The sequence below is a fragment of the Tasmannia lanceolata genome, unplaced genomic scaffold (assembly GCF_043159265.1).
Source record: "Tasmannia lanceolata isolate RefF3 unplaced genomic scaffold, GAP_Taslan_0.1 ptg000002l, whole genome shotgun sequence".
Lineage (NCBI taxonomy): Eukaryota > Viridiplantae > Streptophyta > Magnoliopsida > Canellales > Winteraceae > Tasmannia > Tasmannia lanceolata.
Window position 1 is genome coordinate 26,604,305 of NW_027518679.1, and position 23,951 is coordinate 26,628,255.

Consider the following 23,951-nt stretch of genomic DNA (forward strand, 5'->3'; position numbering starts at 1 on the left):
CCGAGGCCCGACCATTTTGAACCCGACCCATGCCTTTTTCGGGCCGGGTAGATGCGGGCCGGGTAAAACCCGACCCAACTTGCAACCCTACCTGCAGCTATAGAGGAACGGCATATTTAGGAAACATTTATTGGTTGGAGGGTTGTAATTATCCTATGGAAATGAATTTTGGCACACAACGAAATGGACGGTTTGGATCATCCTACGATGTAAGCCATATAGTACTTTTTTTAAGAAAAATACTCACTATCAGGACTTACACTATATAAAAACTCTCATAATCACATCATTTCCCTCTAAATTATGGGGAAATGAGTGAAACGGGCCGGGTCAAAATCACCCGGAAATGGACGGTTTGGATCATCCTATGGTGTAGGCCGTAAAATATTCAGTACAATTTTTTCTTTTTTGATAGGTAAGTTGGGGTTTTGCGGGGACCCCTACCGGCTTATTAAAAAATACTTCACTACATGGGCTTACACCATATATATTCTAACAAGAATTTTGTGACAAAGCCTGCAAACCATAAACATATTTCTTACACTCCCTATTAAAAAAAACAGTACTGTATAACTTACACCATAGGATGATCCAAACCGTCCAATTGATCGGCCACATCGTAAATAGGGTGTTCCCAAAAAACACATTTCCATGCGATGATCCTAGCCCTGCAGTCTATAGAGGAACGACATATTTAGGAAACATTTATTGGTTGGAGGGTTGTAATTATCCTATGGAAATGAATTTTGGCACACAACCTACTTACATCGTGGCCCATGAAATGGACGGTTTGGATCATCCTACGATGTAAGTCATACAGTACTTTTTCAAAACAATACTCACTATCAGGACTTACACTATATAAAAACTCTCATAATCACATCATTTCCCTCTAAATCATGGGAAAATAGGTGAAACGGGCCGGGTCAAAATCACCCGGAAATGGACGGTTTGGATCATCCTATGGTGTAGGCCGTAAAATATTTAGTTCAATTTTTTCTTTTTTGATAAGTAAGTTGGGGTTTTGCGGGGACCCCCTTATTAAAAATACTTCACTACATGGGCTTACACCATATATATTCTAACAAGAATTTTGTGACAAAGCCTGCAAACCAAAAACATATTTCTTACACTCCCTATTCAAAAAACACAGTACTGTATAACTTACACCATAGGATGATCCAAACCGTCCAATTGATGGGCCACATCGTACATAGGGCGTTCCCAAAAAACACATTTCCATGCGATGATCCTTATCCTGCAATCTATAGAGGAACGGCATATTTAGGAAACATTTCTTGGTTGGAGGGTTGTAATTATCCTATGGAAATGAATTTTGGCACACAACCTACTTACATTGTGGCCCATGAAATGGACGGCTTGGATCATCCTACGATGTAAGCCATACAGTACTTTTTCCAAAAAAATACTCACTATCAGGACTTACACTATATAAAAACTCTCATAATCACATCATTTCCCTCTAAATCATGGGGAAACGGATCAAACGGCCGGGTCAAAATCACCCGTTTTGTATAGAGATTTGCTAGCCACATTCGCTGAGGCTACTTGTCTGCTTGTCGCCCATCCTTTGCTGCAAAGATTAGGAGAAGTACGATTTGTGCAAAGGTGGCTAGCAATACGTAATAGCAATAAATAAGTAGCAAAATTACTAACAGAATACCGAAAGAGTGCAATAAAATATGACAATTACGGGAAAAAGTACAAAGGAAATTAAAAAATTATGACAATTACGGGCAGAAGAGGCATAAAAAGGAGACAGCTAGCGTCTTTTTTTAACTCATGTGCAAGGGCATATGAGAAGCGGAAATGACGAAAAAGAAGTAGTGAAAAAGGACATACTTGGGACTTTGACGGAAATTAAGACGGGACGCACAAGGCAATAGCAGGAAAGAACGTGCCGAAAAATATAGGATTCTCGCTTTTAGTATAGTAAGTCAGGATTGCTGCGAAACCGAATCAAGTTAAAGGTGGGGTGAATTATCCTAAAATTGGGGCGAAAAATCATTGCCCTTTTAAGAATATGCAGTATTACGTGTGCTCTCCAAGAAGAAAGCGACACGTCATCCTCAGTTGCGAGACCGATGTGGTGGACGTTAAGGAGAATATTCACTGGATTTGAGTTCGGGCTTCGAATCCGCGAATCACGACACTCTTATAAAACCAACTACTTATCTGATAAACAACCGTACTTATAACGGATAAGTTGTTGTGACTAACATTAAAGACCCCTGCAAAACGCATCGAACAAAGAAGACGAAGTCCTTTTATCTTCTCTCTCTCTTTTATCCCTTTTTTCCTCGCAAATTCCATCGTTGAAAATGGTAACAGAAACCCTAAAAACCCTAAAAACCCTAGAAATCTCTCTGAGTAAGAGAAATTTGCCCCCTTAAAAAGAAGAAATTACACTTCTAACCCCTCCTTCTCTTCCTCTGTTGAGTTTTTTTCTTCCAATTCCCCTTCAATTTCAATCCTTTGTCTCGACCCTCCCCCCCCTTTTTCCCATTTCGCCCCCATTTCGTACATTTTCGCTTTCATTTTATCAATATTTGAATCCTAAACCCTAGCCCTAGCATCCAACTTTCATTTATCTTGTTTAGGAAGAGAAAAAAATGTAAAATCCTAGAAACCCTAGAAGTCTCTCTGAGTAATATAAATTTGCCCCCTTGAAACGAAGAAATTACGCGTCTAACCCTCCCTTCTGTTTCTCTGGTCAGATTTTTTTTCTTCCAGTTTCACTTCAATTTCAATCCTTTATTTAGACCCTCCTTTTCCCCCCATTTCACCCCCCTTTTGTATATTTTTTTCTTTAATTTATCTATTTTTGAATCCTAAACCCTAGCCCTAGTTTCCAGCTTCTTTAGGAAGAAAAAAAAATGTCATCATTGAGCAGAGAATTGGTGTTTCTAATCCTGCAATTCCTCGACGAGGAGAAGTTTAAAGAATCTGTGCACAAGTAAATTTCTTCGCCTTTTTTTAGCCTCTCTTGCTCTTTTGAATTTTTTCTGCTTCTTATTTTTAATGGGTTTAATGGGTTTGGATGCCGTGGTGGCAGGCTTGAGCAGGAATCAGGGTTTTTCTTCAACATGAAGTATTTCGAGGAGCGAGCGCAGGCAGGAGAATGGGACGAAGTTGAGAAATACCTTTCTGGGTTTACTAAAGTTGATGATAACAGATACTCCATGAAGATTTTTTTCGAGATCAGGAAGCAGAAGTATCTCGAAGCGCTTGATAGGTATTGAAGTATAAATGATTAAATAAGACAAGCTCTAATAGCTTAAGTTTTAGGAGTAATTGGTTGTTTCACTTGGGCTCTGTTTGGATGCAGGTAGTTTACCTTGTAGATTAGTGGTATAAGTAGTCAATAGGGAGGAGACAAATATTTGATTTACCTTGAATTTACCTCGTACAATAGTAATAAGTGGTGTTTGGTTGCCAACCTCATAGAGTAGTGGGACGCTGTGTCTTACTAAAATAGGTACGAGAAGAGAGAGGGGGAAGAGAGAGAAAGAGAGAAAAAGAAAAAGCATCATTCTCTAAGTCAAATTCCATCCTTTTTGAGAATTTTGGCTTGGAAGGTATGAGGGAGGGGACATGGATGCCACATCACAAGATATGCAATAACTACCTATGAAACTGTCTGGTAGTCTCCAGGGATTTCGATGCTACATTGCAACCAAACAAGAGATTTTGCTGATGTGGCACCCAAATGCAAAGCAAAATCCCTAAACTATCTTGGCGTTTTGTGCAACCAAATACACCCCTCGTGTCAGAGGAATGCCTCACGGTGGTCCTAGGTTCAAAACCCAACAACTCCTTGACATTAAAATTTCACATGTACATCCAACCCAAAAAAGAGAGGCCATACGTGAGGGGAAGTATTGAAGTACAAATGATTAAATAACACCAACTATAACAAGCTTAAGCTTTTGGAGTAATTAGTTGTTTCACAATAGGTAGATGAGATTTTGAAATTTCTCCTGTTTTCTATGTGCTAAATATTATTATATTGAAATGGGTTTTGCTAACATAATTTTACACATGTTTCCAATGAAATATCTTAAAACATTTGTAAAAATCTTAAAACATTCTCAAAACGTGTGTAAAATTATGTTTCCAATGCACCTGAACGAGTACCCCAAAACCCTATTTAAAATCTTAATATTTTTTCAATATTTATTGTGCTTAATTTTCCTCTTATTCAGGCGTGATAGGGCAAAGGCGGTTGAGATATTAGTGAAGGATTTGCGAGTGTTTTCAACATTCAATGAGGAACTGTACAAGGAAATCACACAGCTTCTGACACTCGAGAATTTCAGGTATTTTGAGACTAAGTCGATGCTTGGAAGTGGAATTATTTTGTGTGATGTAAATGCTAACCATGTATTATATGTTCTTGTGGTAAAAAGATATGAATTAATTATAGAAACAATGTAAATAAGGATTTTTTTTGTTCTTGTACCAATTAAGCACAGTATTAAAAGATTAAAACATTTCTAATATTCGTGGAAGGAAAATTAATTTTAATTGTGTATATCTATTATACTCTGTGTCAGAATTATTAAACGTGGTGTGACTTATATTCTAATAAAACATAACATCAATTGTTAGTTAGGGGGTTTACGCTTCTTCTTATTGGCAATAAAATATTTAATTTAAAAAAAATATTGTTAGTTAAGGGGAGGGCAGTCCTATGAGTGATATTCCATCCAAGCAGTTAGTCAGATTGCCTTAAAATTGAAAATCTGTTCGGATACTTTCAGCATTCATCGTGGGATCTTATATCCTCTTTCAAGCTTTATTGAAGTTGCAAAATTAACTCCAGTGTTTAAAAACGCGGAACGCGGCCAAGAAAAATCATCGTCGACTTGGTGCGGACGCGGGCAAGAACGCGGTTGACACGGTCCTGACTCGGGAGAGTCAAAGGAGTTTTTATCAAGTCTATGGGGCAATACGTGGAAGTCGGATCTGGTGCAACGCGGAACGCGGCCAAGAAAAATCCTTGTCGACTCGTGTTTGAATTGTAAACAGCAATCTTCTATTGAGGGGAGGTCCTAGTGAACTTACCATACTCAGAAGAGCGTGAGAGGGTGCCCCCATCATGGTGGGGTGGGGTGGGGGGGTGGGGGCAACTACGAATCTATAGTAAGAAGGGCGTGAGAGAGGTACTATACTAAGAAGGGCTAAAATGTAGTTAGTATCAGATAGTAAATAAATAGTATAGATTGAAGGGGATGCTCTTAATGTTAACCGCTGGATGCAAAACAACAGAAGTACCTAGTGGCTTAGTAATGCATTTGGAGTTTCATTTTACATCTTGAAACTCCAGTGGAGTTTCTCGTTACCGATGTGCGCAAGGACTTGAACATGATTTCTGTCCATCAATCTTAAATCAGATCTAGTGATTCTTTGGAGATGTCTTCAATTTCATTTAGTAGTGTTTATTTTGTATTTTTGGAGGTTCCCTTCGGGTCTTTTTGATTTTTTTATTTTTTATAGGGATTTACGTCTCAATTTCCATATGAAAAAGTAGTTATATTTCTGTTGATGTTGAAGCTAGTATGATACCTCACTGCTATTGGTTGCTCTCCTGTCCAATTTCTATGACTCGCACCAGTTTATTTTTAGGGTGATGATAAATTCGCACCCCTTATAACGTGAATTGTGGCAGACTTTAACGCTATCTACAGGGGGTGCGAATTTATCATTACCCAATTTATACTATTTTTGCCTTTATTCTTTTTCCCATGTTCTCAATATTTTGATTTAAATTTGATTCTCTGTTTTCAATGCAGGATAGATGGACAGTTATCTATGTATGGCAACCTTACATTGTTTATTTTTTTTCACGCATGGATGTAGGGAGAATGAACAATTATCCAAGTACGGCGATACTAAATCAGCTCGAAGCATTATGCTGATAGAGCTTAAGAAACTGATTGAAGCGAATCCTCTGTTTCGAGAAAAGCTGGTGTTTCCCACTTTAAAAGCATCAAGGTTACGAACACTAATTAACCAAAGGTAAAGTTTGTACAAGAATAGGTTGCTTGGTTCTCTTTCTAAGATCTTCACAAGTGGGGCTTTACATTTGTTTCTTATAATTAAGTTTGTGAAACTCAGCCATTATACTTTTATTCTCTGCCATTTCTTTTAATAATATCAGTTATCTTCTTCGAAAAATTTTATTTTCCGTTGGGTGTTGCTAACTGTCATTTTTTATTTCATAGTAAAATTTGTGTTGAGTTTTATCTTTGTTTGTTTCACTTCTGATATGGATTGATGGTCTTGGCAGTTTGAATTGGCAGCATCAGCTCTGTAAGAATCCGAGGCCAAACCCAGACATCAAGACCTTATTCACGGACCATTCATGTGCACCTTCAAATGGAGCTCGTGCCCCTGGAGCTGTCACTGTTCCACTTGCAGCAGTTTCCAAAACTGCCACATACCCTCCGCTTGGAGCACATGGAGTATGGTTTAATGCATCCCAGATGTTTTGATTTGATTGGATTAAGGATCCTCACTTTAGGATGTTTACCGCCTAACCATGGTTTTAAATTTTGGCCTAAATACCAAAATTTCAGCCAAATTCCAAAATTTTGGCCGGAATTTCGGCAATTTCGGCCCAAATTACGGCAAATTTTGCCGGAATTTTCTGAAATTTACTTTTCCCAAAATTTCGGTAATTTCAGCCAAAATTTCATCCCAAGTTTGAATTTTTATTTTTTTGTTTTACCGAATTTCGGTTTCAGCTATGTCCAAAAGCGAAATTTTAAACCTTGCGCCCATGGTTTAAAATTTCGACCGAAATCCGAAATTTCGGATACCGGTGGGGACCGAAACCGAAAATTTCCGAAATTCAATTTTTCGCCATTTACCAAATTTCGGACCGAAATTTCGGTTTAATGACATTATTTATTTATTTTAAAAAGTGTTACAAAATTTTGGTCCGGAATTCTGAACAAAATTACCAAATTTCGGCGAAATTCGAAATTTTGGTTTTTTGTGGGGGTCCGAAATGGTTACCGAAACCGAAATTTTAAACCTTGCTTGCGCCTAACTTTTTGCATGGTTTTATCTGAGGCAGCCTTTTCCACCCACTGCCGCAAATGCTAATGCTTTAGCGGGCTGGATGGTAAATGCCACTGCTTCCTCATCTCTTCAGTCTGCTGTTGTTGCTGCATCGTCAATACCTGTTCCACCAAATCAAGGTTAGGATTTGAGTGTTGTTGCCGTTGGCTTTATCACATTTATTGTTTGCGTGGTAATGGAGTTGTAGCTACGCAATGACATAGTATCGCTTTAAAAAGAATTTCTGTTAAAGCTTTTTTTGTTCTGCAAATGTTTATTGCACGATTTTCTAATGTCGAAAAACTCTGTCATCCTTCGAAGCTTCCTGGTTGATTTATTTGTTTCTTTGCAGAGCATTGAGATAAAAAACCAACCGCCCTTCTATATTTTCTAACTGTGGCTGTTTGTTTATCCTCTTTTCATGAACCTAAACCATTTGAACCTTTATTTTACCTCTTAAAATGCTTACATCTTTCCAGTTAGCAATTTAAAATGTGAAATGCCTGCCTATTTTGTTTGGTGCACATTCCAGCCTCCTTTTTTTTTGGTTGTAGTACTAACTATTAAGCATCTTATTCATGTTGCACGTTGCATTGTCTAGCTCTAAAAATAGAGTTCTAGAGCATATTCTACATTAACTGAACTGAGCTTAAAATGGCTCAATCTTTTTACCTATGTCACAAATATTGTTCTCGGGAATTTCTCGGCAAGGGAAAATCTCGGGATATATTAAAAAAATTTATTACTTTTTCAGTTTTATATCAGGAAAAATGATTAAAATAAAATTATTTAAAAATATATAAATTTATGAAATTTAAGAAAAATATAAAATAAAAATATCATAAAAATATCGGGATAATATCATGATATTATCACAATATTTTATGGTAAAAATGGAAATATTGCTAATTTTTTTAAATCTCAGGATTATTTCAGGATTTTTCCTTTTTATCAAAGTGTCGCGATAAAAATGCGATGTTTTGAATAATATCAGAGATATTTGTGGCATAGATCTTTACAAAGACCATATCTGTCTAGTGACAAATATTTCTGCGAGTAAAGATTCATGAATGATAACTAAGTTCCATCCATCGAAATAATGTGATTGCAATTAGATTTAAGAGTCAGATGTTCTCAGTTCAAAGTCATAATCACATTTTTCAAAACTCAGCTTTTGCACTTGTTATAGTATCATTATGGTTTTTTTTGCTTGTTCATGAGATAATGGAGGGTCCAAGAAACATTGTGATACCCAGAGTCTTGTACTGGTAAGGGTCAATACAACCAGTCCAATCAACATCCACATAAGTTGAGTGAGGTCCATAGTGCAACTTGTCAAAAGAACCCAATTAGAAACAACTGTACATAGTGAATGATGATCAGAACAACTAATAGATGAGGTCACTGAGAGGGAGTCGTGAATTCACTGACAGGTTGAGGGATTGTGAAATTTAAGAGGTTCCTAATAAGCTCCCTTGGAATTTTCATTTTCTACTTAACTGGATTTAAATTATAGTTTAAGTCTACTGTTTTTGTTTGAAGTTCTATTTTCTTAACTGATTTGCTAAGTATGTGGATTTCTTGTTCTCTACCTTTTTTTAGGTTTTTCTTCTTTGTTTTCGTGCACTCGACCACGAGCATTGTTAGTTTCTTGGTGATATGGATTAAGCATGTTGAATCTACACAACTAACAAACATATCCCATTAATATGCTTTTAGAAATTCTATATTGTCTCTTTAAATTTTTCAGAAAACAAAATGCCTAGATACACAAAAAGAAGTATCTCTGTCTTTACGTGTGCCTAAAACACTGTCTCTTTTCATGTCTTGTTCTCTGGGTGATCTCCTTGGCAATTAGGAAACTGAGATAGGCAATCGCCAAGTCTTCTTGGCTGCTGTGATCCTTAGAGGGTTTCATTAATTAAGATGAGATGTGGAGATTAGATTAAATGTTCCTTTTGCAATTTATGTGAAGTGAGACAAAAGTTTTAATCGAATGGTGTAAAATGATACAAATGTATTAACTTTTGCTAAATTTGCTATAAACTGAATAATGACATCCTGATTGCAGCAAAAAGTATGCTGAACATTCTGAAAATTTTGGGGTTAGATATGGGTGTAATTTGTTGCATTTGAACGCTTATCTAGGGCTCTTCCTATTGTTAGTGCTTGGTGATGGTGGTTCTACCCAGTTTTACTTTTGGCAGCTCAGGATATTTAATTTAGCTTTGGTGAAGTTATGTGCTTGTGCCCAAGTCTATGTTAAGGTGTTTGACCTCGAGTCTTTTTCATGTTTGACTGGAAAGACAATATAAATGCCACCTACCATATTGAATGGGACAGGACCTTCTAGAATAGTGTGTTTAATCTTGTTTCCGATATTGTGATAATTGTTAACCATGAATTGGGAGAATTAAATGTTACATTTAATTGTGTGAGCATAGAAAAGGAAAAATATTTGAATCTTTGACTAAAGTAAGCTTTTCTGATTATATTTGAGCACTAACTTCTCATGAGAAGCTCATCTTAAAATTATTTTATTTTCCCTTCTTGGAGAATCTACTCTTTCTTGTAGAAGTTCTTAAATTCTAGTTCGTATATTGCTTTGTCTGCTGAGTTCAAATGTGATCCATTGACCAGTATTTTGAAAAACTCCTATACATAATTGGCGACACTGTGTTGATTAATTGAAACAAAATGTGGAGGCATTTTCTGCCTGGCCCAATCTATCTCCACAGGTTCAAATACTTTGAGAGCATATGAGCACTCTTTATCTGTTCTCTTTTCTACAGTTTCCATTTTGAAGCGACCGAGAACTCCTCCAAATGCTTTAGGTATGGTTGGTTATCAAAGTACCGACTCCGAACAACTAATGAAACATTTACGTTCTGCTGTGCCATCTGTTGATGAGGTAATCCTGATAGCTTCAAATTGTCCATTGAACATTTTAAAATCTATCTTCTTTTTTTATTTTTATACTTTATACTATCTATATGTTTGTGTGTTTTCTCTGATGTTTAGAGCTTGATACTGCATTCAATTTATTGTTTATTTTTCTTTCCTTTCATATTCAGGTAACGTATCCAATACCTCTTCCAAAGGCTTCAAGGTCATTGGATGACCTACCAAGAACAGTGGTTTGTACTATTAATCATGGATCTAATGTCACAAGCATGGATTTCCATCCTTCTCACCAGAATTTACTTCTTGGTATGAAATGCCTCAACTTCGGTCGTATCAAAAGAATAGAGCGGCCTCTACATTCATTATGATTAAATTAGGATGCAAGCTGTGCTTTTGTAACTTGGATTTATATTTGAATAGTTGGTTCTGGAAATGGCGAAATTACACTTTGGGAAATTGGGCTGCGGGAGAGGTTGGCATCAAAGCCATTCAAGATATGGGATATGGCAGCTTGTTCATTGCCATTTCAGGTTCTGATCACAACTTTATATTGACAAATTTATAACGACATAATGCCAACCGATTTATTTCGATATTGAAAAATTTATGTGTAGAATGCAATTGGCTTGTTTTAGGTTTTTTTTATGTGCGTAAATATCTGTGTCTCTAGATAGAATGCCTGATGTTTTTTTCGTGCGTAAATGTCTCTCTCTTGATAGAATGCCTAATTTAATAATATAGGCCCAGGCAGTCTTACTGAATAAGGTCCATTTTAGAGGAAGAACTTTACTAAGAATTCAAGCTACAATCTTGGCTTTATGCTTCATGCAAGCCCATGTTTTTCGCTATGATCTTGAACACATCATTATATAATTGTATAGTCCCGATAAAGACATTCACAGTTTGGCAGCATGTGAAGCATGTATCATCTTCCTATGTACAATGAAGTGAGCCATCTTAGAATATCAATCGATAACCACAAGGATCATATCCGTGCCAGAGTAAAATTCATACGGAGTCCTCCCAATGGATGATCAAAAGTGATGAAAAAGGTCCTTTTGAGATGTCTCCAAGCATAAAAAAGTCCTTTGAAGGGGATTCCTTGAATGTGATTAGATGGCTTCAAGGTGCGTGTTCTCATCCATGGAGATTTGATCGTCTCTTTGATAAAATGCTTGATTGGGCAGGCTTTTCTTCATTGGTATTTAATCATGTCCGACGCTCTTCTTTTTTTTATCTCGTATTATCTTGTTTGTGCTTTTGCTGTATTATCTTGTATTTTGACCATCTCGGTCCTTTGCAGTAATGAAATTGGCTATCATTCAGAAAAGAAAAAAAAAGATGCCTCTAAGCAATTAATTCTTTGCACTTAATCTTGCAATGCAATTACCATTCTACAAAGGACTTGGACCCTTTTAGTTGTGTAGGACCGGGAAGGAAAATAGAAGAAAGGGGAGAGAAGTGATGAAGAAAAAGAATGTTCTTGGAATATGTTATGAATAACGATGCCAAGTTTTTAATATGTGAAATTGAACTCCAATTTTACGGTATGTGATTGCCCTAATTGGATACTGAAGTTGTGGAACACTAGAAAAATTTTGGTTTGTGGATATTCAGGAAATCTTTGTGCGAAGTTATTTTTGCAGTTCTAGTTGAATACACTGAGAATTTATGCATGTAATTATATTTCTAACTTTTGGAAATCTTTTTCTACCTAGAAGCTTCTGTATATCCTGTTTGTAGTGGGAATGTATCTGTTATCTATGCTATTATTTGGAGCAATGAGTTGATGGTGGGACCAGATGGCATTGGTGTGACTTTGGTAATTCTTTGGGTCAAAACGTTAAGGTATTCTCTGGTCCAATTAGTGATAAAGAGTTGAAAAAGAGGAAATAAGAGCTCTTCTTGCTGGTCTTCGCGCTTCCAAAGCAGATTTGATGGGATCTTTGCATGTGCGTGGAGGGACGGTTCCTCTGACGTAACTACTTTAGCAACCAAAACTAGCGCAAGGCCATGGCAGTTTGTGATTGTCATTAGTGAAGTCTTGGTTTATGTGGAGAAATATAACCCGCTCTCAAATATGCTCCTAGAAGCATGAATGACATGGTGGATTCTCTATCTAGGAGGGTGCTGATATGACAATGCTTAGTATGGCGGTGCATTCTCTTTTTTGAAGTCATTTCCTTTGTTTTAGGTTACTCTCTTTGTGCTTATTATTTTTTATGGGCTGTCCCGATCCCTCAATGTATCTTCTATATTAATAGATTTCTTCTTGTTAATGTTCAAAGAAAATGGCATAATTTTGGGGGAACTATTAGAAACAAAACAATATTTTTTCTAGACGTAAGTATATATGCCTCTTTTTGTTGGGCATCTAAGTTTTTCTTGTTGAAATTAACAGGCTGCAATTGTCAAGGATTCGTTAATATCTATTAACCGGGTAACCTGGAGTCTAGATGGAGGTTTGATAGGTACGTGTCTCTAACAGGATTGACAGTATGGATCTGGTGACTGTTAATATTTCTTACATTGATTTTTGTTTTTCAGGGATTGCGTTTACGAAACACTTATTTCACTTGTATTCTTATCAAGGATCTAATGATCTATGCCCACATTTAGAGGTTTGGTCTAAATGTTACAAGTTTTTGCTGGTGCCTAACAAGGAACCAAACTTTCAACTACAAACTGACTCGTTTCTTCGGCAGGTTGATGCTCATGTTGGTGGTGTCAATGACTTAGCGTTCTCTCATCCCAACAAGCAAATATGCATAGTAACCTGTGGAGATGATAAGCTGATAAAGGTGCGAGTAGGAACATAGCTCCTTTCAGTTTTATGCCTTTGCTTAACTTCTTCATGCCATTCTCACAAAGGTTTTAAATTTCGGTTGCGGATACCGAAATTTCGTCCGAAATACCTAAGTTTAGGCCGAAATTTCGATAATTTTGGCTGAAATCTAATTTCGATAATTTCGCTCAAATCTTATAAATAATTTTTAAAATTGCATTTTTCCAAAATTTCGGCTTTGGTTGATTTCAGTTTCGGTCTTGACTGAAATCTGAAATAATTTCGGATTTCGGTCGAATTTTAAAACCTTGATTCTCACCTTCCCTGAGTTAAAAGTTATATCCATTATTGTTTCTAGGTGTGGGATTTCAACGGACAGAGGCTTTATAATTTTGAAGGGCATGAGGCACCTGTTTATTCTGTGTGCCCTCATCACAAGGAGAGCATTCAGGTACCAAAATCTATCCTGCGGAATTCATGACTTGTATCCGTGAAGTTCATGACTTGTATCCCGTAGAGTTCATGACTTGTATCTATAATATAGTTACCTCCAGCATTCGTTAATCAATAGAAACCATCAAGTTTTAGTATAGAATACCATGTTGTTTTCTTGGTTTCTGTTGGCTTTAGATCAATAGCTCAAAATCTACTGTACCTTTGAAACTTCTCAATGAATAACAAATAGAATCTCCTGCACTGTGCTTTCAAGTATCGCCCCAGAATTTAAACATGTCATGATAAAAAGACTATGTTCTGTATTTTTTGAACAATAAATATGCTCGACCTCTGTTAATTCGATGAAATTTAAATGTAGTAAAACAAATGTTAGTTTGTTGGTTTCTAATTTGATGCTTTGGGTGTCACCTTTCTGATGATGTAAATTCCCCATGTGCAAAATGGCCATGGAGAGGTAAGATTTTGAAGTAAGGCCGGAGGCACATGAATCGAGTTCGCATGAATCTTACACTTGTGGCATTTTTCACATACTGATGGAAATCGTTCTCCATTGTGATCCAGTAAAAGCCTAGCCTCATGATCTGTTGGCCAACATTCTTCCATTCATGTGGGGATTACAGACCCCATTGTGGACATCTTCAATAATCCTTTCTGCCTTTTCCTCTTTCACACATAAAAGTGGAGTCCCACCGTAGGAGCGTTTATAGAGATCACCCTCACACCCAACGAATTGCATTGCCAACCTCCTGATTGTCTTATCATTTTCCGTTGCATGTTCGGGATACGTCTGGTGTTCAATATATTCCCTAATGTCCATAAACCATGGTTTATCGTCCCCCTGAGGGTCGAGTCCCTGGTTGATATCACCCGTCGACTCTTACATGTAGAAAAGACCGGGTTTCCGCTCCGACTGATCAATGCCTGTACGGGTCGACTTACCCCCTGATCGATAGTAGGGCAGCCTCTCAGTCCTCAGGTCATGGACCTTAAGAGTTTATGACCACTGCCCAGATTCCTGCGGGGGCAGCAGTTGGACATGACACTTAGCCGATCTTTCTGGGTGATCAGCCACATCGAGATTGAGTTAATGAAGGTTATCCGGAAATGAGAATTCGTTTTTTTTTTGGTGCTGCCACGAACATAACAAGCCAAAATACCTGTTAAGAACAGATATCAAATTATGTTTGCATTGTAGAAATAAGGACTTCTCCCTAATATATACACGTATACCAAGTCAGCAGATATTAGTAGACTCCATGTATGAAGTGCCTTCAGTAGCTGGTATGGGTTGCTAACTAGTCACAGGGCAACTACTTCTTGTCTTGACCGCCCAAACCTGGTTTGCTTTCTAATTGGGCCTGAAAACTATTCCCGACTTGGCTCGTAACTGGACAGGTCGAGCCTAAATCCTTGGAACTCAGCTCTATACTCTAAACGAGCTGATTTCTAAATAAGCCTAAAACCTAAGTCCAAACCTATCCTCAATTGAGCAATGCCTGTCTTTCTGACATGACAACCATTTGCAGTCCTAATCCAGAAATATATTTCTTCCCTTTCTTATGTTGATGTAGATTGTGCTGCCAAATTTTCTTACCGTGCTCCAGTAAATACTTTTTTGTGCTTCTTGTTAGGATACTCCCTTTTCTCCCAGAAAAGGAAAGCATGAGATGGCTGCTCATTCCAATGCAGAAGCCAAGTAGCATGGATCATAATAGCTTTTAGATCTTTTGTCTCTGTTGCCCATTATTTGATTTTGGTATCCATTTGTAGACTCTGGTACCATTATTTTGTGACAATAAGAGCACTATCCAGAATTCCAGATTGAGTTGAACGTTGCCTTCCATGTCCTGGCAAAGCACATTGAAATTGATTGCCTGTGCGTTTTTGTTGGGAATTTCTTGATGGCTCTGTGCTCTTTCATCATATTTCCTCTTCCATTTAAGTTGGTTATTTGTTCATCAATATTGTTTCTCCATTGCTTTCATCAATTCCCTGTTAGCAAATTCTTGATGCCAAAGCAGATAAAGATTGCTTTTTCTTTGTGGCAATCTAAGTATAATTAATACTCGTACCAAATTCTGAGGGAGTTGTGATGACAACATTTTCTGAGGACATTGATGTTTCTTTCTTTTTTCTTTTTTTGAAATGAAAGGACATTGCTGTCTTTCTGTTGTATAACATTATTTTCCATATTTTATGCCCAGAGACGTATGCCATTTATGTGATGTTGAGCAAATTAGTCATTTTTTATATTGTAAGTGTCATTTAGTAAAGTTAACCATCAAACAAATATTGTTTTGTTTTTCCTCTTGCGACTGAGCTGATCAATTTGTTCCTTCACTCTCTTCAATAGTCTCAAAATAGCACTGAAATCTCAAGAAGCATCAACAATTCTAATTAAATTACTTGTTCAAAGAGCAAATTAAAATTAGTCATTTCATATATTGTTAAGTGTCATTTAGTGAAAGTTAACCATCGAAACAAATTATTGTTTTGTTTTTTCTCATCCGAGTGAGCTGATCAATTTGTTCCTTAACTCTCTTCAATAGTCTCAAAATAGCACTGAAATCTCAAGAAGCATCAACAATTCTAATTAAATTACCAGTTCAAATCTTTAGTCTGATCTAACATGAAAGAAAGTAGCAGAGATAAATTCTTTGGCTTAGATAAGAACACTCAAAATTACCATTCAAATAAAATAAAATAAAATAACATAAGAACACTCAAAATAAATATGTTCAAAATTATTTTAAAAAAAACCCTGAAAGAAAGATCCTCCTCCTTGTGTCACCTTTTCCTTGAAGGTGATCGGCACAAACTCCCGATTTTGTAATGCCATGATCAATTTTTTTTAATAGGCTTTCCACCGCATAGCATCCTGCCCCGAGCTCCAGCACTTTTTCATGTTCGTAATTAGAATAACTAGGGGTGTCAATGGATCCACTTCGGATCGGATCCATCCATGTCTTGTTCAGGATCCGTTTGGATCTCTTTTCGCTTGGATCCTTTTTACAGTACTTTTCGGATCATACTTTTTGAGTCTGGGTCACGATCCATTTCAAATCGGACTGTCCATCAGAATGTCTTAGATCGTTCTTACGTTATATACAGTTTGGGCTTAGGGTTAGGGGAGGGAAGATAGAAAAAATTGAGAGAGCAGAATCGTCATTGAAACAAATAACGGGAAGATGAAACGTTGTGTGTTGTTTTGAGTAGGCTTTTTAAATGTTACGAAAATATACCTCTTGATTAGACATAAATGATGGAAATATGAAGGTTATTTTTCATACATTGGTGCCTTCCATTCATATCTGATGCTTTATCGGATTTTGTCGCTACATCTGGATCATGATCCAAAATAATTTCGGACCTTAGGATATGAATCTAATGGCATGGTTCAAATCCAGCTATTGGGCCCAAATCCTGTTCACTAGCGTTCGGACCTGTTGGATCCATCGGACCATCTTGGTCCATTGACACCCCTGAAAATAACCAACATGTGCTCAACCTTTCAGGCTCAACTTTATCCTTGTTGGGTTGCTATTTCCTTGTGAAGAGGCTAAAGCATTGAAATCACAATTAAGATACTAAAGCATTGAAATCACAATACGTACCCGAGCCACACCAACACTCATCTTTGAATATATGCTAGTTAGATCCGAGTCAGAAATATTATCGAATGAGATTATTTTAAGCTGAATCCTGAAACGCAGAGGAAAAACTTTTTTTTTTCCACTTATAAGATTAGTTACATTTGAAGCCTCTTGTTCCTTGGTGGCACGCTCAAATAACAATTTGATATTACATCAAATCTTTGTAGTTTATTTTTTCGACTGCTCTGGATGGAAAAATTAAGGCGTGGCTGTATGACAATGTGGGATCTCGAGTTGACTATGATGCTCCTGGACACTCGTGTACTAGAATGCTTTATAGTGCTGATGGAAGTAGGTAAGATCATGTTCATTAATTAGACAATAAATTTAGGGCGTGTTCGGCAACTATTCTTTTACGGGATTTTCCCCTTTTTTAGGGGTGGAGAATGACGAAAGCTAAAAAAATCTCAAAAATCTTGTTCGGCTGCGTGACCCGCTAAGGCCGTTTACAAAATTTCTGCTACTTTTTCAACTAAAAAATAGGATTCCTTGAAGCGATAAATAACCGTTTCTAAAGTTTCTCATCACTCCGTTTCCGCCCGATTCTTTAGGCGAAAATGAGAAGTGTTGCCGAACATGCCCTTAGATATTTAGATTAGTTATTTTTGGTATTTTCTCTTTTCGGAGATATATACTTATAATTATTCTTTCTTTTAATCCCAGATTGTTTTCTTGTGGGACAAATAAAGATGGGGACTCTTACCTGGTTGAATGGAATGAAAGTGAAGGGGCAATAAAGAGGACTTATTCCGGGTTTAGAAAGAAATCAACTGGTGTTGTGCAATTTGACACTACACAGAATCATTTTTTGGCTGTTGGTGAAGATCACCAGATAAAATTTTGGGATATGGACAATGTTAACCTTCTCACTAGCACCGATGCCGAGGGTGGACTCCCGGTCAGCCCTAATTTGTAGCTTTAAGGCTTTAGTTTCTATAATTGGTACCATTACATGATGTTGATCAGTTCTTTGTAATCATTAATTCAATTGCTTCAGAATCTTCCATGCGTGAGGTTCAACAAACAAGGAAATCTGCTGGCTGTTACTACGACAGATAATTGTTTCAAGATCCTTGCTAATGCCGATGGCCACAGATCTCTGCATGCAATTAAAAGCCGGTCCTTTGAAGCGTTGAGAGCACCAGTTAAGCCTTCTCCTATTAAGGTTTTTTTTTTTTTTTTGAGTGGTTAAGGTTGTGGTTTTTTTATTACAATATGAGGCTTGTAAGGCTTCTTTACTGATTCCTGTCGTGTTCATTGATTAGGTATCTGCTGCTGCTGTAGTTCCAACAATCAATGCTATAATTAGTAGAGTGGATCGCGTAGACAGCCCTGCAAGGCCTTCTTCTATTCTCGTATGTGATATAGGGAGACTTAAAATCTTAGTGCTATTCTTTTTGAAGATTCTGAATTTATTGCAGTAATAACCTATGTCACAAATATCTCCGATAAGTTTTATTCTCAGTTACAGCCTTACAGGTAGCTCAGAACCACTTGGGATAGTCTCTCTCTCTCTCTCTCTCTCTCTCTCTCTCTCTCTCTCTCTCTCTCTCTCTGTTTTGAATGGTAATTTTTTTTAGGGTTTTGTAAAGCGGAACAAAGCAGGATAGTCTAAACCCTTATGTCTGACTATTTCGTAAAACATAGGAAAGGGCTCTTTCTTTCTCAGTCAATTTAGTTGCTGTTCGCCTCTTCCTTTCCAGTCTAGCCCAAGCTATTATAAATTATTTATTTCCCTTGCCCAAACATTTCAATATATGTTGTAGAATGGGATTGATCATGCTACTAGAAGCTCAGAAAAGCTGAGAGTTTCAGAGGAAGTAGCTGATAAAACCAAACCCTGGGAGTTGGCTGAAGTTGTGGACCCCATTCAGTGTCGAGTTGTTACCATGCCAGGCAGCACGGATCCTCCCACCAAGGTGTGCCTCTGTTTAATAATTTTTCATTTTTTTTTTGTGGAAATATTTTTATCAAACCATTCAAAAAAAAATTATTAACCCCATTTATGTCAGGTTGCTCGTCTTCTTTACACAAACTCTGGCATTGGCTTATTGGCACTTGGATCAAATGCGATTCAGAAGCTATGGAAATGGAGCCGCAGTGAGCAAAATCCTAGTGGAAAGGTAAATTTAAAAGTCACGCATGTTGGGTATTTATGTGAAATGTTATTTTTAAGAAGAGATTTCTTAACCGAGCGAGGTTTAAAGGCCACTGCCAGTGTTGTTCCACAACATTGGCAACCAAATAGTGGCCTTCTTATGACTAATGATGTCTCAGATACCGAACCTGAAAAAGCTGTCCCCTGCATAGCACTCTCAAAGAATGACTCATATGTAATGTCTGCATGTGGTGGGAAAGTGTCCTTGTTCAACATGATGACTTTCAAGGTATAAGTGGTAGTATTTCTCTATTGACTACAAGTTATGTCAATTTTCTTTTTTAATAACTAGGTATGTCTTTACATTATTCTGAAGGTAATGACGACATTCATGCCACCTCCGCCAGCTTCGACATTCTTAGCATTTCATCCACAAGATAATAACATTATAGCAATTGGAATGGAGGATTCAACCATTCACATCTACAATGTTAGGGTGGATGAGGTATACTCTTGCTTGTGAACTGCTCTCCTTATCAGGTCTTTGAATTACTTTTTAAACAGGTAAGTGATTTTCTTTCTTGGTTTTTTTCCAAGGTAAAAACAAAATTGAGAGGTCATCAGAAGCGGATAACAGGTTTAGCTTTTTCCAGCAATCTTAACATCCTTGTTTCTTCAGGTGCTGATGCTCAGGTAAGTCCCACAATGGTTCTTTTGGTAATTCCGTCCTTCTGTAAGTCTTAACATTATTCTATCATATTATACCATTAAAAAAAAACATTATTCTATCATATTAGCCATGATTGAATAGCCTTGAAAACTGTTTCTCCATTGCCTAAACTCGCTCTCCCCTTTAAACTTAGGGGTGCAACTCGGGTCAGGTTGGGTTGGGTTGGGTTGAAGCAAACCTGAACCCGACCCGAAACTCTAAACCGTCAACCCGAAACCGACCGGATCCAACTCTCAACCCGATGAAGGCAAACCGGACCCAACCTGAAAATTTAATATATCAACCGGAACCCGACCTGATTTCCCAATTCGGCTCAGGTTGAGTCAGCTCGGGTCGGGTTGACCCGGTTATGTTGATATCTTTCCCCTTTAGGTTTTATGTTCTAAAAAACAAAACTGAAAAATGGTAAAAAATATATTTTTTAAAAATGTCGGGTTTTGACGTGGGTCGGGTCAAGCCGACACCTCAACCCGAACCCGACCAGACTCGCATTCAACTTCCTCAACCCGAACCCGACTTGAGTCCTGACTCAAACACAACCTGACCCGTAAATTTTTTGGGTTGAACCCGAGCCAAGTTGCACACTTGCACCCCTTTTAAAACCTGGGAAGGATCTTTTTTTTCTTCCTTTCTTTCTATTACATTTTGTTCTCAACATCTCTTTGTTGTTCTTTTCATGGCCATGTGCAAAGATGTGCTTATGTGCATGTGCATGTGCATGAAGGGAAGACCTCTAAATGCTTGACTATGCCCACTGTCTCATAAGAGCTGCTTGAAATTTCATACCTTGCATCTGATCTGGGAATTATTCTTGACTGCATGCAAAAGATAAGCAGCATTGCATTTTCATTTATTAGTGTGAAATTTATTTTGTTTTCTTAAAGAAATTCGCAGAATGCGTATGAATTAGGAAAAGCAATCTAGAATTGTATATACTACCTTTTTGAAGGATGCTCAGCATGATTTTATGATAAATACATAATGTTTTATGTCTATTTGATTTCCATTGTATTAGTTTGTTGCTGAATTGTTGTTTCCACTGTATTCTGTTTGATATAATTGTTAATCTAATATAATATTTTATTTATGCTGTCACTTATAGAGTGCATTGTTTCTAATATTTCTTCCAGATTTCAATTTAATTGTTAAATTGTGTAAGCTCCATTTACATTTTAGTCACTCACATACACTAGCCCCTCTATCCTGCCTTTATGATGCACTTATTAAATATCCGTTTGGTAGGTTAAAACAATCAAAATAGTTGTTCCAACCCTTGATATTGGGAATTTGGGACCCAAACTTCGAACTGATTTGCTAGCTCTGAGTAGAAACCATGATTTTGCATTTCAATCCCTAAGCGTTTCGTTCCCGTATAAACATTTAGCACTAAAAGCTTCTATTTTTCTCATTAGTTCCCATTCGTAAAAGCTTCAATTTTTCTCATCTGCAATTTTGTATTCATGTTCATTAATTCCGTTTCTTTCATAATTTTATGTGAGGTAGAGTACACTAAGTGGTTTGACAAAGGTCCACATTGACAACATCGGCCCGAGTTTTTAGTAATATATAACTGTTATTTTCTGCAGCTTTGCATATGGAACACTGATACATGGGAAAAAAGAAGATCAATTGCAATTCAAATCCCTTCAGGGAAGGCCCTTGTTGGTGATACTCGAGTCCAGTTCCATTTGGATCAAGTTCGGTTGTTGGTATTCCATGAAACCCAGCTAGCAATTTATGATGCCTCCAAGATGGAACGCGTTAGACAGGTAGGAAGTTATTACTCCAGCATATGCCATTGAGAACATTGGAAAAAAATTATAATTAATTTTTTCTTTGCAGTGGGTCCCACAAGATATCCTATGTGCGCCCATATCTTACGCCGCATACTCCTGCAATAGCCAGCTAGTTTATACTTCCTTTTGCGATGGTAATATTAGTGTGTTCGATGCTGATAGCTTGAGACTAAGATGTCGCATTGCCCCATCAGCATACCTGTCCCCGGAAGTGATAAACAGGTGATTTCAAGTAAATTAGATGGGAATTGCTGATGATTTTCTTCAAAGATCCTAATATTTGAAATTAGCTTGCATTTCTTTTAAATTTTTCAGCAACCGATCAATCATGATTATTCTTCAATTTTCTCATATCAGAATATAGGGAAATTATATCCCCATTCCCATATTTTGATAATGGGACTCACTTTGTTAAGCACTTTCTGATAGGATCTTGATACTTTGTTGGGAATTGTGGCATCTTTTAACATCTAAATAGAAAAGTGTAAATTGAAGAAGAGCAAAATTATCCAATATGGGAGTGTGAGTATCATTTTCCAAGAATATATAAAATTTGTGGTTGTTTAGGCTTATCACGTTCTCTTATGTCGGGTTTCACTTTTACTCCCATCATTAAATTTTTTTGTCTTCGAAACCTTTCTTGTCGCTGTTTTTCTTTCTTTCATGACATCTTTATTTTCATCTCATCTCGTTTATTAGATCCAGTTTCTATTGCTGACTGGTTGCTTTCTGTTCCCCATGGGACTACTTTTTTTTTTATGAAATAGGGTATCCCCACCCAATTTTTAGGGCGGGAATATTCCCTACAGATGTGCGCAATCACCCTTAAGCCACACGCACCAGGTAAGCCCGAGGGGATTTGAACTCGCGTCAATGGGGAGCATACCCATGACTTTAAACCAAAAAGCCACACCCGTACGGGTTTGGGACTGCTTTTATTATCAGTGCTATATTATCATCAGTTTAATACCAACTATTTCTTTCTCCTTTTCCAGTTGACAAAATTACGGCTATCTCACGGATTCCCTTCCGATATGACCAAAGCAGATTGTTAAGATTGTTATTTGCTTTGATCCACCTAAACTTTTTATGATTAATTTTTTTTTTGAATGGAAAACTGTTATGATTAATCTTAGTCAAGGATGCTATTTTTGAGTTTACATGATTGTATCTCTCTCATATTTAAATCTATTTTCTTCCCTTGCTGATGAATATACCGAGCATTTATTTTGCCGAATTTCATCTTCCAGTATCAAACATGTAATTTTTCTATTCTCCCAGCAGCCAATCGGTGTACCCTGTTGTCATTGCGGCACACCCACATGAGCCAAATCAGTTTGCGACTGGGATGAATGATGGCACAGTCAAAGTTTTAGAGCCTTCGGAATCCGAGGGAAGGTGGGGATTGGCAGTTCCTTTGGACAATGGGTTACCAAATGGAAGGACAACAGCGTCATCTACCAATAGCAACCCAGCTTCAGAACAGCTCCAAAGATGATGGATTCATGGTACAATTATTTTTCTTCAATTTGTAATTTATGCTATGTACAATAGTAGTTTTTTATCACCTTCAAAAGCTAAGCATAGAAATAAATAATTAAAGATGTGTGTGTATCCTGTGTGTAAGATATTTAGATCTGTGTTTCAAATTTGTTTGGAAAATTCATATTGAGGTGCTTTATTATCTTTAATTTTTCCACCCACTTGATATTTATGCCAGAAATCAATTCGAAATTCATCTACTGTCAAATTGTATTGGTTACTTTTCAGGTTCTGCTATTTTCCATGAAGGATTATGAGATTCCTTCTCTTTTTAATAGTTTTGATTACTCTTCTCATTACAATCTTCAGCTATTTTAGGGGACTGATAATGGCACTACTATTTCTTGATGATGATTATTCGCTTTGTTTACACTTTCTGATTGGTTGTTGATATCATCTTGAGTGTTGTGATAGCAATGAAAAGCTAATTAAAAGTGAAACATGTGAGTAGTGCCATTATCAAAATATGGTAGTGTGAATATCAGGACTTTTAGGGCATGTTTGGGGTACCATGAATTTTGTTTCCTGTAATATTAGCTTACCCAATGGGTGAGAGAGGCCGGGAGAGGGATGGAACTAGGGGTGAACTTGGGTTGGACTCGACCCGAACCCGACGGGTTCAACCCGATTTTGGCTCGGGTTGGGTTGGGTTAGGGTTGGGAAAAGCCAACCCGACTTAATTTCGGGTTGGGCTAGGGTTGAGGCCTTGGCAACCCGACCCGAACCTGACCTCCGTCCTCTAGTTTTAGTTTTCTAGGATGATGCTTTTTTCCTTCTATTTGGCCCGAGATAAACCCGACTCAACCCGAATCCAACCCAATTTGGAGGTGGGTTGGGTTAGGGTTGACCATCCTCAACCCAAGGCTTGGGTTGGGTTAGGGTTGGCCTCAACCCGACC

General features: G+C 37.4%; 1 protein-coding gene across 3 annotated transcripts; it reads left to right on the forward strand.

Moving 5' to 3' along the window:
* Positions 1–2,263: 2,263 nt before the first annotated feature.
* Positions 2,264–23,253, forward strand: LOC143848691 (protein TPR1-like). Of its 3 annotated transcripts, none has more exons than XM_077357722.1 (25): positions 2,264–2,977; positions 3,077–3,256; positions 4,227–4,340; positions 5,884–6,042; positions 6,314–6,488; positions 7,106–7,229; positions 9,882–10,000; positions 10,164–10,299; positions 10,414–10,523; positions 12,395–12,464; positions 12,541–12,614; positions 12,699–12,794; positions 13,137–13,229; positions 17,055–17,182; positions 17,551–17,785; positions 17,885–18,052; positions 18,153–18,242; positions 18,654–18,806; positions 18,900–19,010; positions 19,095–19,274; positions 19,362–19,490; positions 19,583–19,678; positions 21,302–21,484; positions 21,558–21,733; positions 22,793–23,253. In XM_077357722.1, the coding sequence occupies exons 1-25, from the start codon at positions 2,898–2,900 to the stop codon at positions 23,007–23,009; spliced, it is 3,396 nt and encodes a 1,131-aa protein (XP_077213837.1). In that variant the 5' UTR covers positions 2,264–2,897; the 3' UTR covers positions 23,010–23,253. The 3 variants fall into 3 exon arrangements, with proteins under 3 accessions (XP_077213837.1, XP_077213994.1, XP_077213919.1); XM_077357879.1 differs by having other exon boundaries at positions 17,885–18,031; XM_077357804.1 differs by having other exon boundaries at positions 2,265–2,977; positions 22,796–23,253.
* Positions 23,254–23,951: the final 698 nt, after the last annotated feature.

Bases quoted from the DNA above. Each gene is read 5' to 3' on its own strand.
- LOC143848691 (XM_077357722.1), top strand. From the start codon at position 2,898: ATGTCATCATTGAGCAGAGAATTGGTGTTTCTAATCCTGCAATTCCTC. The intron at 12,795-13,136 runs GTGCGAGTAGGA...TATTGTTTCTAG, and splicing joins GAGATGATAAGCTGATAAAG to GTGTGGGATTTCAACGGACA. The intron at 18,243-18,653 runs GTATGTGATATA...TATATGTTGTAG, and splicing joins CAAGGCCTTCTTCTATTCTC to AATGGGATTGATCATGCTAC.